A 17,081-nucleotide genomic window follows, 5' to 3' on the forward strand; every position below is an offset into this window, starting at 1 on the left:
AGGGCTTGTCGTTTTTGAACCAGATCCGGGTCTTAATGGGAATGCAACTGTCCTCTCAAAAGCTGACATAGTGTCACAGTGTCTGTGTATCATCAAGGTTATCGGCGCCATCCGGAGAATACGCAGTGCTGGTGTAACTAAGGAAGAAAGAGGAAGAAGGAAAATGAAAAAAAGAAAGAGGAGAGGTGTGAATGTAGTAGAATTGGGAACAGTCTATACGAGCTTGCTTACTATTAGTGCCTTTCCACTCCACCTCAGTACCACTGTGCAGGTGTGAATTAGACCAAACAATGACCTTCCTGCTCCATCCCACTACCTTCCCTAACCATGTGCCCTGACTGAACATTGAGCTGCCGACCGCCCTCCTATTTTCCCTCCAGAGCCAGCCTAATCTTTGTGGATATATTTTTGTTCCCCAAAAAATATGTAACTGAAACTTGCATCTGGGAGCCCATGACCAAAACTGTTGTTCTGTCTTGTTGCAGTCTTGTTTTAACACGTGAATGTACGAGTTGGGTGAGGCATCAATTCTTGTTGTCTGGGATAATTCCTCTATGAAGATGTTGTGCAGATTGTATTTACCTTAGCAATGTGTTCTGTGGATGGCCACCATCTATCTGCTGTTTCATATTCAAGTCATCTCCAAATTCCATGTCTGCGCATAGAAATCAGGAATTTGAAGACAAGCCAGAGCTCAGATACTGCTTTCTTCTGAGCTCACATTCTGCCACTGAACTCCCTACTGAATACAGGTCAAAATGTTTGTAAAATAAAATCCTGCAAAGCTGCAAATAGACCATTGACAATGATTCCCCATTTCCCATATTAGTGTGAGGATCTTACCTTCAAGTAACTTATATATCAAAAAAGAAGCCATATGGGAAATAAATAAAAGTGAAAATGAATGTTTATTTCAAACAATAAAATACTGAGAAGCAGTTCCCACCTTCACACTGGAGGTATTAACCAAGCCGACACAGAGCTCTCTCACGCCTGGAGAAGCCTGGTAGCACTGTGAGAATCATGTTTTTTGATTTTGCTAGTGCGTTCAGCCTGTGCTTCTGAGGGACAAGCTGGAGCACACAGGAGTGGATCCCCACCTCACATCCTGAATTCTGGACTACCTCACCAACTGCCCATAGTATGTGAGGACAAGGAATTGTGTTTCTGACATGGTGGTCTGCAGCACAGGGTCTCCGCAGGGAACAGTTTTGGCTCCTTTCCTGTTCACTGCGGACTTCATGCACAGCTCAGCCAAATGTTATCTGCAAAAGTTCTCTGACGACTCTGCCATCGTCGGCCTCATCACAGATGACGATGATAGGGAGTACAGAGGACTGACCCAGGACTTTGAGGATTGGTGCCAGCGGAACCGCCTCCAGATCAACGCGGGGAAAACCAGGGAGATGGTGGTGGATTTCTGCAGGCGGTGAACCGCTGAACATCCAGGGAATGGACATTGAGAGAGTGGACTCTTATAAGTACCTGGGTGTTTACCTGAACAATAAACTGGACTGGACTGATAATATTAATGCACTGTATATGAAAGGCCAGAGCAGACTGTACCTGCTGAGGAGACTCAGGTCCTTTAGAGTGCACGGGGCACCCCTGAGGACCTTTCTTCGACACTGGTGGCATTAGCCACTTTCTATGGAGTGGGCTGCTGGAGCAGCAGCATCTCAACTGCTGACAGGAAGAGACTTGATAAACTGATCAAGAAGGCCAGCTCTGTCCTGGGATGCCCCCTCGACTCAGTGCAGGCAGTGGGAGAGAGGAGGATGATGGTAAAGCTATCATCACTGCTGGACAACGACACCTACCCCATGCAGGACACTGTCACTGCGCTGAGCAGCTCCTTCAGTGACAGATTTCTTCACACCAAGTGTGTGAAGGAGAGATATTGAAGTTTCTTCCTTCCTGCTGCCATCAGATTGCACAATCAGCACTGCTCCCAGCAGTCCAGTAAATAAAGATAATTACCATTATTTTATTTTTTAATGAATGCTTATTTATTTTTGCTATCCACTTTGCTGCTGTAACCCTGCAAATTTCCCCATTGTGGGACGAATAAAGGATTATTATTATTATGAGCCCTTGTCCACACAGCAAAAGTTTGGTACCGAAGCTGCCTAGAAGTGAAAACAACCAAACTACTATAGGAAGTAAAAATTCCTTTAGTAAAAGCTTCTTGCTGGTCTCTTTCATCATTTGACTGGGCTGGTTTAGGAAATGACTTCATGTGTTCCTGCAGTGTTCATGACACCAGTTTCATAAGAAATCTATAAATCCTGGACAATACCTGTCTTTGTTTTAGGTGCCTGTGTGCGATAGTCATGCCATGATTAAAACAATCTGGTCTCAGGTGTATTTCTAGGATTGGGTGAAAATATGATCCAACGACACATGGTTTGGTCCCAGAAACAACCCTCTTCCTTCGTGTTCGTGTTTATGAATAGTCAATAGCTGTACACACCTGCTGCATAATAATAGATTTTCTTAAGATAGCATGATAGGTATAAATCTTTAAAACAGGGAGAAATTTAAATACTTCTGGAATGCCAGCAATTGCATCTTCCTGATGCCAACTAGTGATTATGCATGTGACTTATTTCAGCTTTTCGCTATGCATATGTTTTTCTAACGTCAATTAGTATTTGAACATATGCTTTTCTCATCCCAGCTGGTAAATGTGCACATGCCTTCCTCATTCCAACTGGTGACTGCGGATGTGGCTGTCTGATATTGCCAGGTTTTCTGCTCCATAGCCTGCAGCACTAAGTTACATGCCACTGCTGTTGCTGTGCTTTGCGCTCAGATTTCTTTGATATTCTCAAGTGTCCCACTAAAAGAGTCTGTACTTAAAAAAAAAAGATTGGTAATGGTAAAAGGCCCCATTTCTCCGCTGATCTTACCAAATGATGTACCCTTTTCCAATTCTCTGCAAACTCTGGTGGACACCAGTGAAGAGAAATTACATGGATCACATCCTTAAGACGTTAGATCATTGGCAGCTATTTTTCCAGGTTCCAAAGTACTAAGTCCAATACGTATTATTTTAAATTCATGATTATTATTGTCATGTTTATGGGGGAACAGTGAAAAGGTTTGTTCGGCATAATATCCAAATCAGATACAATCAAACCAACTCAAGTGCAACAGGTAGAGCGGAAGAAAAATACAGAGTGCAGAAATTAGTTCTCATCAGTGTTGCATTCCAGTTCCAGTGACAAGGTCCCTGACAAAATGGCTGCAAGAAAGAGGAGGAGAATCAGGACTGTACCCAAGCTTCTGGCATGACAGAAGCATGGTAACAGAGGGGAAGAAGCTGTTCCTGAGGCTGGTGGTGCGGACTTTCAAGCTTCTGTATCCTCTGCCCAATGGAAGTGGGAAGAAGAAGAAATGGCTAGGAAGAGAAAGGTCTTGGATTATGTTGGCTTTTTTCCTGAGGCAGTGTGAAATATAAATGGAGTCAATGGTTGGGACCCTGGTCTGTGTGATGGATTTGTCCACATCCACATCTCTCAGCAATATGTAATAGTTAACTGCAGTAAAATTGATCAGACTCCTCCTGTAGTTAACTCCTGTGTTGGAGACTGAATTCAACAAATTAACTTTGGAAGATGTAGATCAATGTTATAACTCGTAACAGATTGGGTCACACACCATTCACCCCTTTGATTTTTGTTATAGCAAACCAAACATAAACACAATCTCATTCCATGTCTTTGTGTCCCTCAATTTCCATGATGGGATGACTCAGCACCCTTTACCAATAAAGATGGCATTTTTCTTTTAAGACTGGTGAGTTGGTGATTTTACTCTGGTTTCCACCTCACAACAGTTTGTTCCTTAAACGACATTTTTGCGTTGAATAACATTTGTCCCTGCTCCTGCAAAATTTTCAGCATTAAAAGGGATTTGATTGTTAAATATCCAAAAATAACAGTGGGGCTCCCTCCAACTAGCCGAATTTAAAACAAAGTAGGTGGCAATTCAAAATGTGAATGATGGTTTACAGTCAGTGCTATTAGATTAAATTGCTCACTATTCGCCACGCCTAGTTTTTTTTCTCTGCTGTTACAGTTGTTGGACATCAGTAAAAACTAAAATTAGATTTGATGTACAGAACAATTAATTAATTTGCCAATGTTAAACCGTTGTTCTGAAGTAATTCAAATGGGCCAAACATGGGGAGATGGGATGAGTGTAGATTGGAAATCTTGATTAGCATTGGAAAGTTGGTTCCCTTGCTGTATGACTATGACTAAAATGAATCCAAATATTTAATATAGCACCAGAGCATAGGTGAAATCTGGTCAAGACCCTTCTTCAGTCTGAAGAAGGGTCTCGACCCGAAATGTCACCCATTCCTCTCCAGAGATGCTGCCTGTCCCACTGAGTTACTCCAGCATTTTGTGTCTATCTGCGGATTAAACCAGCATCTGCAGTTCCTTCCTACACAGGTCAAACCTGGTCCCTGTTCATCAATCTTGGAGAAATGGTGCAATTGAGCCATACATTACAAAGGAAATGCTATGTCAGAATAATCACAGTAAGCAATCGTCCAAACTTTGCATTCCAATAAGAAAATGGACGATTCTACCTTTTTTAAATTATAAAGAATCCTCAAAATGAACCACATTTTCAGAGGGTTCAAAGTCACAGATGGACGTGATATCATTAGCAGATCATGATTTAAAAAGAATGGCAGATATTTACTATTTTTCTCTCAGTGCTCACTGGATCCTAATGTCTGTTGACAGCATTATTCTCCATGTCACTGACCTCAACCGTTAATCTCACTGTTTAAACTTGCAAATAGGGAAATAATATATTACTCGGATGGTGTAATATTTCTTGGCAGTTAGCATGAGTTAGAAATGCATTCCCCTGGGTCTGACAAATGTGGTGTACGCACATTTCAAAATTCAATTTAGCCTCCTGGCATCTGTTTTTTAAAAAAAATACATTTACTGAGGAAATTTTATTTACTTCCACATGGATACCAAAAGAAACTTCAGAAGCATAACCTTTTCTCCCGTTCAAGGAAATTGTGGCTAATCTGTTAACTCTATTGCCTAACTTTGCCCTATATGCTTAAATACCATTGATTAACCAACATTTATTTCTGTCAGAAATAAAGTTAACAACTAAGCCAACGATAGTTGGTGCTTGCAAAAGAGAATTCCAACCATCTACCACCCTCTGCACATAAATCTATTGTATTACTTTTTAATTAGGACAGGGCCCAATGTTTGTGCACGGAGAATGATTTTATTTCCATTTAACCACCTTCAGTTTCCTTGAATATATTTAAGGGATATCTGGAATTGGTGTTCTTAAATTTGTTTAATGACTTAAATAGAGTAATTGAGAGTTGCAGCACTGAAACATGCCCTTTGGCCCGTTGTGTCTGCAATAACCCATTTAAACTGATCCGACATTAATCCTATGCTTTATTCTCCCAACATTCTCATCAACTTCCCATGGATTCAACCACCAACCTACAAATCATGGCCAATTTACAGCGACCAACTAATCTACAGTCCACTTGCTCGGTGCTGTGGGAGGAAAGCAGATCTCCTAGAGGCACCCCACAATAGCAGGGAGAATATGCAAATACCACACAGACAGCATCAGAGGTCGGGATTGAACTTGCATCTCTGGCACTGTGATGCAGCTACTTTTCTAGCTGGCCCAATGTGCTTTTCAAATAAACTGCAACATATTGAAATAAAAGAAAAAAATATATATTGTTGGGCATTCAGCAAGTCAGTGGCCATACACGAAAGGATGAAGAGGGACAGAGAGCAAGAGGGACAGGGTGCAAGATGGAGAGAAGGACAGAGGGAGGGGGATGGAATGGGAGAGGGACAGGGAAAGGGAGGGGGTGGAGAAGGTGAGAGAGACAGAGTGAGAGGGACAGAGACAAAGAGAGGGAGACGGACAGAGAGGGAGGGAGATGCAAGGAAAGGGAATGGAATACATGGGCGGAGAGGAAGACATAGGGGGAGAGGGAGAGTGTGAAACAGAGAGAGAGATGAGACAGAGCAAGTGTAGTAAATTAAGGGATGGATCCCTGTGATCGTGGCCCATCCTTCACTGTTGATCCTATGCTCGCCCCTTACAAAATGGTTGAAGCCTCACACTCCCAGGCACTGCCACCATCATTGCCGGGGTCCTTCTATGACATATGATTTACCTTGAATGGCAGCATGGCACAACTCTGCAAACTCCTATCTACAGAAGTTCTCTGACAACTCTGCCATCGTCGGCCTCATCACAGGTGACGATGACAGGGTGTACAGAGAACTGATCAAGGAGTTTGAGGACTGGTGCCAGCAGAACCGCCTCTGGATCAACGCGGGGAAAACCAGGGAGATGGTGGTAGATTTCCGCAGGCGCAGCCAGGTCCCCCTGACACCGGTGAACATCCAGGGAATGGATATCGGGTGGATGGACTCTTATAAGTACCTGAGTGTTTACCTCAATAATAAATTGGACTGGACCGAAAACACCAATGCGCTATACAAAAAGGGCCAGAGCAGACTTTATCTGCTGAGGAGACTTAGGTCCTTTGGTGTGCAGGGGGCACTCCTAAGGGCCTTCTACAACTCGGTGGTTGCATCAGCCATTTTCTATGGAGTGGTCTGCTGGAGCAGCAGCATCTCAGCGGCAGAGGGGAAGAGACTTGACAAGCTGGTCAGGAAGGCCAGCTCTGGCCTGGGCTACCCCCTCGACTCAGTGCAGGCAGTGGGAGAGAGGAGGATGATGGCAAAGTTAACATCGCTGCTGGACAATGACTCCCACCCCATGCAGGATGCTGTCACTGCACTGAGTAGCTCCTTCAGTGACAGACTCCTTCACCCCAAGTGCGTGAAGGAGAGATATAGGAGGTCCTTCCTTCCCGCTACTGTGAGACTGCACAACCAGCACTGCTCCCAGCAGACGAGTCAACAGTAACAGTTAAGGAATACACAGTAAACTGATGACAATTTATCCTTGTCTTTACTTTTATTTATAATGAATGATCTCTTGCTATCCACTTTGCTGCTGTAACACTGTAAATTTCCCTGGTGTGGGACGAATAAAGGAATATATCTTACTATATTATGGCCATGGCTAGAAGGAATTAAGGGCCAGCCCATCGATTGCTCAGGCCTTCGTTACATGCTGCCTGGCCTCTTCAGATTCCCAGCAAGGTGATCGTCCCCTTTTTTATATCTTAGCTGTTATTGGAAAGATGTTGTTAATCTGTGGAGGCTGCAGAGAAGATTTAAGAGGATGTTACCAGAACTCAAGGGCCTTAGCTATAGGGAGAGGTCGAGCAGGCTAGGACTTTATTCCTTGGAGCACAGGAGGAGGATGGGTGCTCTTATAGATGCGTATAAGATCATGAGAGGAATAAATCAGGTAAACACAGTCTTTTGCAGAGGAATCCAGAATCAGAGGACATAGATTTAAAGTGATTGGAGAAAGATTTAATAGGAACCTGAGGGACAACCTTTTTACACAAAGCGACTGAGGAGGTAGTTGAGGTAGATACAATCACAATGTTTAAAAGTCATTTGGTCACTGGAATTTAGAAGGATGATGGGGGATCTTATTGAAACATATAAGATAATTAGGGGATTGGACACATTAGAGGCAGGAAACATGTTCCCAATGTTGGGGGAGTCCAGAACAAGGGGCCACAGTTTAAGAATAAGGGGTAGGCCATTTAGAACGGAGATGAGGAAGAACTTTTTCAGTCAGAGAGTGGTGAAGGTGTGGAATTCTCTGCCTCAGAAGGCAGTGGAGGCCAGTTCGTTGGATGCTTTAAAGAGAGAGCTGGATAGAGCTCTTAAGGATAGCGGAGTGAGGGGGTATGGGGAGAAGGCAGGAACGGGGTACTGATTGAGAGTGATCAGCCATGATCGCATTGAATGGCGGTGCTGGCTCGAAGGGCTGAATGGCCTACTCCTGCACCTATTGTCTATTGTCTATTGTCTATTGTATATGGATAGGATAGGTTTAGAATGATATGGGCAAATGCAGTCAGGTGTGACTAGTGGGGCATGTTGCTTGACGTGGGCAAGTTGGACTGAAGGCCTGTTTCCATGTTGCATGACAATGACGAAGTGCTTACAATTTTTTGGTGTTTCACTTGTACAACTGTTTTTTTTTTAACATGTTGATTTTTGTCATTAAATCCTATTGTGCAGAACCATCAAGAGGAAAATCAAAGTAAAATATTAGTTTGTCATTTCTCAATCTTTTATTGCAGGACCAAAAAATGAACTGTTCCTGTTTTATGGAAAAGGTCGGCCAGGAATCATTCGTGCAATGGACTTGAACACCAAAGCAGCTGATGAATACATGATACAAGTAGAAAACCTTGTGAATCCACGAGCTCTTGACTTTCATGCAGAAACAAATTACATCTACTTTGCTGACACTACCAGTTTCTTAATTGGACGACAGAAAATCGATGGCACAGGTCGGGAGACAATCCTAAAAAATGGTTAGTATACTGGAATCTTCTCGATGCTTGTCTATAATCATTGTGATTGTGACTGGTTGGCGATGCATGTCAATCTTCCTGCAATTTGTGTATAATCCTTTCTGTTTTGGCAAAATACTAAGATACATTTTAATTATGCACTTGGAACAAACAACTGATCTGGGAGACTTGAAACCAATTACGTTGTACACCACTGGTGACACAAGAGATGCAGATGTTGTCATCTTCAGTAAGAAAATCAAACTGGGTCAAGGCAGCATTTTTGGAGGGCATGGACAGACAGCGTTTTGGGTTGGTCCTTCAAACACTCTCTCTATTATTTGTACCATTCTCCATTTATCAACTCCAGCCTTAGTTTAGCTTTGTTTATTATTGCCGCTTGAACCAAGATATCTCCATTCTTCTCTGCCCACTCCTTACTCATCTGCGTACCAATCCGTTCTTAACTGGATCCACTTGTCAGCTTTTGCCCTACTCCATCCCACCACAGCTTTCGACCATCAATCTGCCCTCTACTCGATCAGATTTAGGAAGGGTCCTGACCCAAAATGTCACCTGCCCATTTCCACAAATGCTGCCTGACCCACTGAGTTCTTCCAGCAATTCATGTTGTGCTCTATATGCTACTGGTGTTGGGTATCATGGGATGTCTCTTGCAGTGTAGAATTGTAATCAGTCTTGGTGAAGAAAACAAACCTTATTTTTGCCTGACAAACAGATCTTGCTATTTAATCAATTTCTACAAGTGCAAGAACCGCTGCATGAAGAAATATAGAGGAACTTCAATGGCTTAATTATTTAATAATTAATTTTAAACTGTTTCAGGCGTGAATGATCATCTGTTAACAATGGCAGGTTAATTTAATGTGACTCCTTTAAAATCTAAACAGGCGAGAGTCAAGTATTTCAATTCACAATAATGATGACTTCAGTAAGTTCAATGATCCTCTGTAGTGCTCATCAAAGGCAGTAAATCTTTCTTTCGTACAGAAATAATGGTTCAGTAATCTTTTGATAACATGATCATTACGCAGATGTAAAACACTGTAATAATTGTGCAACATAGAAGCAAACAACTTGTGTCAGGCATGTACAAACTTTCATATTGTTATGTCATCAAGAATAGAGGAATGCTAATGCATTGTTTGAAAACACTGTCTTAATATTGTGTGAAACAGAAACTAGTTACTGAGACATTTGTAATCACTTTCAGATCAGATTATTTATTGCATCCACAAATGCTGTCTAACCTGAGGATTTTTTTTCTCTAGCATTTTCTGTTTATATAATCTATATCTTAACCTGTGATCCATAATTTGTATATGTCACTTGGACAGCTTACAACCCAGTGGTGTGAATATTGATTTATCTTTCAAGTAATTCCTGCATTCCTTCTCTCTCATCTCCCCACCCCACCTGCCGCTACCCTAGTTGTCCTACTAGTTCCACTGTTTGCATCCTTGTATCCCTGCAAATCTTCTCCAGCCAACAATGGGCCATTATGGGCTCCACCCTTCCTGAGGTCATCTATTGCCAGCCCTGTTTTGTTCTGTCCTTCTCTAACTTTCAATGTGAAGAAGGGTTCCGACCCCAAAAAACACTTATTCCTTTTCTCCAGAGATGTTGCCTGACCCGCTGAGTTACTCCAGCATTTTGTGTCTATTCACAATCTATATCTTAACCCGGAGCCACCCTATTTCAGTGCCACAGAATCAGTGTCTTACAGAGAGGAAAAGTAAAGATCACACAGTGTGATAGTTCATGAGGGCAATTTTAGTTGTGGCATTTCCGTGCAGTTGTGTGACTGACGTTGGACAGTATGGCCCCATGTTTTGGGTTATGTCTTACACTCTGCCCGCAGAAACAACCCCATATTTTAGAGTGAAATACAACACTGTGGGTGATAAATACTGGGCTTTATGAGTGCCCTCATTCAATAGCAATGCAAAACCAATGGCCCTTCTGCCCTCTCAGGTGAATATAAAAATTTACAATGTGTTATTCAGAAAAAATGTAGAAGAATTTTCTTCATGTTTTATGCAATATTCATTCCATAATCATCGGAATATCTGACGTTTGTCTTATTACTACTTGTGGAACCTTGTTAATTTGTAACTTCTTTCAAGTTACCCTTTTGCAGAAATGGTGACCAAATCCCACTCATAAATATACTTCAAAAGTTATTTATAACAGTAAAGCAATTTGGATTTCCTTCGCAAGAATAGATCCTATTTCTGGTTGCCGTTTCCCTTTGTAAAACGCAACTTCACATTTCCATGAATTAAATGTTATCTGCTCACCCCATCCCCTCACTGTGAAATCCATTACTATCCTCCTCTCAGATTACATTGCCAACAGGTTTCTGTCATCTACAGATTAGAAATTGTGCCATGTAAACACAAATCCCAAATATTACGATTTTACGGAAAGAAAAAACAATCGTCATAGCTTTAACACTTAGAGACAGTCACTGACCACTTCCGTCCAGTCTGAAAAAAGTACCTTTCACTTTCTTTAATTTCACTATAAAAGCAGAATTTACAGAACAAAAAAGAATATTTAATAAAAACAAACACATTTAAAAGTTCTAGATCTGCTTTGTTCACTATATCCTTTCCCTTTAACATTTCCTTCTCTTTCTCAATTTCCATTCTCTTATTATTTCCACTTAGCTTTGCATTTTTTTTGCAGAGATGTCATGTCAACTTCTTTCCACCAATCTACAAAATTTATTTTATTGATGAGGTCATAAAAACATATAAAATAATTTCAATTGTCGTCTTTCAGCCAGCCAAACCATCAGAGAGCAATGAAGGGTATAATTAAATCATAGATGAGACCGTCAATCTCCAGAATTGTTTTATATGTTAAACATATCAACTGATATCTTGGCCATATTAGATCGCTAAAGAGAGCAAATAAAGGACGGAATGTAGATGATTAAAATCAATCATTTCACCATTCACTAATTCAATATACAGAGGCTCTTTTAAGACCATTTTCACCCACAATTTGTTATAATTATTGTGCTAAATACTGTCAATATAGCTAGTAAAATTGATTTATGTTTTTAAACTGCTGAAATTAAGTGTTTATGGTGGATGGTTGTCCAGTATGATTGTAGGTTTATAATAGTCACGTGCACTGAGATACAGTGAAAAACTGTACACTTTTTCTTACTGAAGAAGAGTCACGACCCAAAACGTCACCTATCTATGTTCTCCAGAGATACTGCCTGACCCGCTGAGTTACTCAAGTACTTTGTGTTCTTTTTTGTCAACCTACACCTGCAGTTCCTTGCATCTATCCAGTGACAAACTTTGTTTTGGGTGCTGTGGTGCAGGCAAATTGGACTGAACATGAGTGTATCAGATCGTGCAAATGAAAAAATAAACAGGTGAAAAATATTCTGTTATAGCTGTAAAGTAAGCTAGAGAGTTCTAAGCATAAAAATGCAAGGGCCACATGAGATAGATTGGACAGTCAGGATTAGCAGCAGTCCTTTTCATGTGACGTACCATCCCTCCTTGGAAATGCATTATTGTTCTTTCTTTATCATTGGGTACAAATCCTAGTATTCTCTATTCCACGTCATTCTTGGAGAATCTTCACAAATTGGCTCAGTACCTCCTTTTACTGGACCATTAATGATGGATATTCCACTGCATCATTGCCAGAGAGAGGCCACATGGAAACTGGAGTGACAACACCTCATATTCCACTTGGGTAGCTTGCAAATCTGTATGAACTCTCTATTCTGTGATTTTACTCTTCAGTCTTTTTGTGTCACACCCCGTGTCTTTTCATCTCTGGCCTTTGTCCAACCATCTGCTTGTCAAAAAGCCTCACCTGTATCAACCTGTTGATCACCCTATGCCCCCACCTGTATAAATCTATTTACGGCCAGGCTTTGTCCTACCTCTTCTTTCCAGTTTTCCTTCCCCACCCCCCACCCTCCACCATCACAATTAGTTTGAAGAAGGGACACAACCTGAAATGTCACCTATCAATATTTTCTAGAGATGCTGCTTGACCCGCTCAGTTATTCTAGCACCGCGTCTTTGAAAAAACAGCATCTCCAGATTCTTGTTTCAAATGATCAATGCCAATACCATTTTTACCAGCTCAGCCCACATTGTGGGGAAGAGTGTTAAAAATGAAAATGTCTGAAGCAAACATTATTAAATCCACTTTACGAGGAAATTGGACATACATGTAAGGCACAAATTTGCAATGCATTTTAAAGAAGGAAACAAAATATTTAAAATCGAGTGCAGAGTTTTAAAATTAAGTTATCATGTAGAATGTAAGTGGTGTGACTTAAGAGCTTTTCAAAATGCATACTTTAACGGTTCATGCAACACTTTATTAGGTTCTGTCAAAATTATTCCAAACTCTTTCGGATCCTTTAATTATTTTCATCTGCAATAATTGTTGCTGTCAGGATAAATTTTGCCAATGACAGGTTAACACAAGCAACAACAGAACCCAACTATTTCCTTACACCGGGAAGGTGAAGGTATGTCAATAAAAATACTCTGGGACTGGTCACCACAGCTGAAGAGGCTTGTGTTTAATAAATCAAATATTAAAAAAATGGGTGATGATTTCTCTTTCCCCCCCTCCCCCTCCCCCTCCCCCTCTCCCCATCCCTCCCCTCCCTTTTCTCTATACGGAGCAATATAATTGTAAGCTACTTAATTAAGATTAGAATAAACGAATAAACAACATTCAGACAACACAGGTTAATGTATGGCTTACATGGTATTGTGCAGGAGAAGACTGTGATTTTTAAAGAGAGGACAGAAGCATTAACTCAACATGAGGTGTTATTTGTGCCTGCCCGGTTTCAATAGACCTAGCTGATGTTGGCCCTGACACTTGGGGCATGCCACAGGGGCAGCAGGAAATTGCACATCAACAACACTTAAAGAACGCTGACAGAAGATGATAGTGGACATTTAGAAAAATCCAGCCACTTAAAGATAGGTGGCGACTACAGAGAAATAAAATTGTATCGGCATTCAAAAGGACTGAAAACATTTGCACGAAATTGGATAACATTTTTAAAGCACTGAAAGAATCATGCTTATTTTGCATGAAGGAGGCAAAACCTATTTCACTGCCCCACTTTCTGTTGAGACTTGTATTTTCCAGTCTATTAAATATTTTGTACATTTTCCACAGATGATGGAATGGTCTTTATTTCACCTTGTATTATAACAAACCATTTTGTGCTATAATAATCCATCATAAAGTACTTGGTTTGCACCTTGCTTGTTTCAGTGATGCTTTTAAAATTGATAACTCCCTCTTCACTTGCTCTCTGAGGGTAGTAAATAATCTTCCTTCATCCATACTGGTATCAGTGCTTCATTAAATCTCTTTTTTTTTTGCTCCAATGGAATAACGTTTTTCACTGCGCGATTGTACTCATTCCTCCCACTCAATAAATGATAATGGATTTATTCATTCAAAACCAGTAAAATGGAAAAGTGTACATCAGCTCAATAGTGTTCCATTGGGCAGGGCTTCAAATTCCACTTTGCAAAGTGCATAATTATAAAATTAATATGTTCCTGGTGTCGAATCACTGCGAGAGATACAGCACAGAAACGGGCCTTTAAGCCCATCGAATCTGTGCCAAACCTCAAGCACCCATTTACACTAATCCTACATGAATCCCACTTTTATTCTCCCCAGGTTTGTTTCAACTCCCCATTCCCAGATTCCAAAACGTAACTGTGCACTGGGATCAATTAACCTATCAACCCACATAATACAGATTACAGAATTGGCTTCATGGAAGGAAACAGATGGTGGTGGTGGAAGGTTATTTTTTTAGACTGGAGACCTGTGACTAGTGGTGTGTCTCAGGGATTGGTGCTGGGCCCATTACTGTTTGTGGTTTAGATGAGAATGTACATGCTATGATTAGTAAGTTTGCAGGTGATGCAAAAGTAGGTAGTATCATAGTCAGTGAAGATGGTTATCAAAAATTACAGCAGGATCTTGATCAGCAGGATAAATGGGCTGTGGAAAGGCAAATGAAGTTTAATGCAGATAAGCACAATGTGTTGCATTTTGGTAAGTTAAAGAAGGGCAGGACGTTCACAGTGAATGGAAGAGCACTAGGGATCTACGAGTACAGTTAGACAGGGCGGTAAAGAAGGCAACATTGGAATTCATCAGTCAAGGTATTGAGTACAAAAGTTGGGGCATTGTGTTACAGTTGTCCAAGACGTTGGTGAAGCCACATTTGGAGTACTGTGTTCAGTTTTGATCACCCTGGTTTAGGAAAGATATCATTAAGCTGGAAAGAGTACAGAGGAGATTTATGAGGATATTGCCTGGATTTGAGGGCATGAACTAAGACTATGTTCCTTAGACCATAGGAGGTTAAGGAGTGATATTATACAGGTGAATGAAATCATGAGGGGAATTGAAAGGGTAAATGACAGTCTTTTCCCCAGAGGGTAGGAGAATAAAGAACCAGAGGACATAGGTCTAAATCGAAGGTATTTATTCACAAAATGCTGGAGTAACTCAGGAGAGAAGGAATGGGTGACCTTTCGGGCCGAGGCCCTTCTACAGACTTAGGTCTAAGATAAGAGGGGAAAGATTTAATGGGCAACATTTTCACACAGAGGCTGGTGGTATATGGAACGGGATGTCGGAGGGGGCAGTTGTGGCAGGTGCCACAGGCATGGACTGGTAGATGGATAGGTACAGCTTTGAGGGATAATGGCCAAATACAGGCAAATAGGATTAGGCTAGATGGTACATCTTGGTCGGCAATGATGAGTTGGGCTGAAGGGACTGTTTCCATATGAATCTATGACTATCGACCCACATGTCTTTAGGATGTGGAACAAAACTGGAGCATCTGGAGAAAAACCATGTCACAGGGAGAACATACAATCTCCATGCAGACAGCAACGGAGGTCAGGAATTAAACCTTGGTCTCTGGCTCTGCAAGGCAGTGGCTCTACTAACTGCACATCTGTGCTGCTCAATTCTTTAAATTTGTGTTGAATGAAACTGCAGCTTAGAGATGGAAGGCGATTGATGCAGATGTGAAGCCCGTTGCAAATCCATGCAGTTTTATTTAAAGCAGGGTCCACTGGCTGCATAGATTCTCAATCTCATTTCACCAAAGCCCCGCTACGGACTGAGTGACACACATATCTGCAAATTCACCTCTGATAAATGCTTTTGGTGAGCAGAGATAAGGATGACTAGTTGAGAAATTGTAGATGAAGGACTGAATCAAGGTAGATTTGTGAAATATAAAATACGCAAGCAGTAACAGACAAAGCCCAACCAAACATATATCTGCTTGGTATTTCCGTGTAGCTATGATAATAAACGTGCACTGCAGATGGGAATAAGAATGTGCAATCCTCAAATGGAAAGAAGGATGTGGCAGTTTATCATTGCTATTGTCCTTTCCAACTGCAAACAGAGGTATCAGCGATGTGCGTATCTTGTAGAAGGAGGACATCAGCATTAAGGTCCTTAGCAGATCTTGAGATGTATTCATTCTTTGCCCTGGACATTCCTTCCACATCTAGCTGGTAGATGCGTAGAGATTTCCCGATGCTGCGGGAGTTTTGGCCCTAAGCAGGGTCGTTTGGGTTACGGGTCACTAGTGGCATTATCAAAAGTGACACCAAAGTACTACATCTAAAAGATTGTGCACATTGGTTTGATTGCATTAGTCGAAACAGGGTGGACCAGGTGAAGCAAGGATCAACATCATCAGGAAACTTGCAGGCAATAGCTGGGGTTCCAATGCACACACCCTCAGTACTAGGGCTTAGCCCTAGTCTATTCAATGGCCGAGTTTTGCTCAACAGCTTGGGCTAATTAATAGCTGCCACACCAAACAAGTTGAAACTGTCCTTAACTCTGCAATGTGGGTTATTGATTGTGGACGATCAGCCATGATCACAATGAATGGCAATGCTGGCTCGAAGGGCCAAATGGCCTCCTCCGGCACTTATTTTCTATGTCTAGAATTCCACAGATTCACAAATCGCTAGGTGAAAAAGAGTTTCCTTATCTCAGTCCTAAATGGCCTACTCCTTATTCTTACACTGTGACCCCTGGTTCTGGACTCCCCCAACACCGGGAATTTTTTTCCTGCATCTAGCCAGTCCAATCCCTTAAGAATTGTATGTTTCTATAAAGCCCCTCTCATCCCACTAAATTCCACTGAATATAAGCCCAGTTGATCCATTCTTTCATCATATTTCACAAAATGCTGGAGTAACTCAGCAGGTCAGGCAGCATCTCAGGAGAGAAGGAATGGGTGACGTTTCGGGTCGAGGACCTTCTTCAGTCTGAAGAAGGGTCTCGACCCGAAACGTCACTCATTCCTTCTCTCCTGAGATGCTGCTTGACCTGCTGAGTTACTCAAGCATTTTGTCAAATAAATACCTTTGCTTTGTATCAGCATCTGCAGTTATTTTCTTACATTCTTTCATCATATGTCAGTCCCGCCATCCTGGTGAACCTACACTGCACTCTCTCAATAGCAAGAATGCCCTTCCTCAAATTTGGAGACCAAAACTGC

At 41.5% G+C, this 17,081-nt stretch overlaps 1 protein-coding gene across 1 annotated transcript in view; it reads left to right on the top strand.

Moving 5' to 3' along the window:
- LOC144595762 (low-density lipoprotein receptor-related protein 1-like) overlaps positions 1 to 17,081 on the top strand; it is a 1,259,652-nt gene that overhangs the window by 664,519 nt on the left and 578,052 nt on the right. The window contains exon 11 of the mRNA XM_078403382.1: positions 8,267 to 8,503. Coding sequence (XP_078259508.1) covers positions 8,267 to 8,503 — 237 coding nt within the window. The remainder of the gene's footprint in view (positions 1 to 8,266; positions 8,504 to 17,081) is intronic.

This window comes from Rhinoraja longicauda, chromosome 8 (genome assembly GCF_053455715.1).
Source record: "Rhinoraja longicauda isolate Sanriku21f chromosome 8, sRhiLon1.1, whole genome shotgun sequence".
Taxonomy (NCBI): Eukaryota; Metazoa; Chordata; class Chondrichthyes; order Rajiformes; family Arhynchobatidae; genus Rhinoraja; species Rhinoraja longicauda.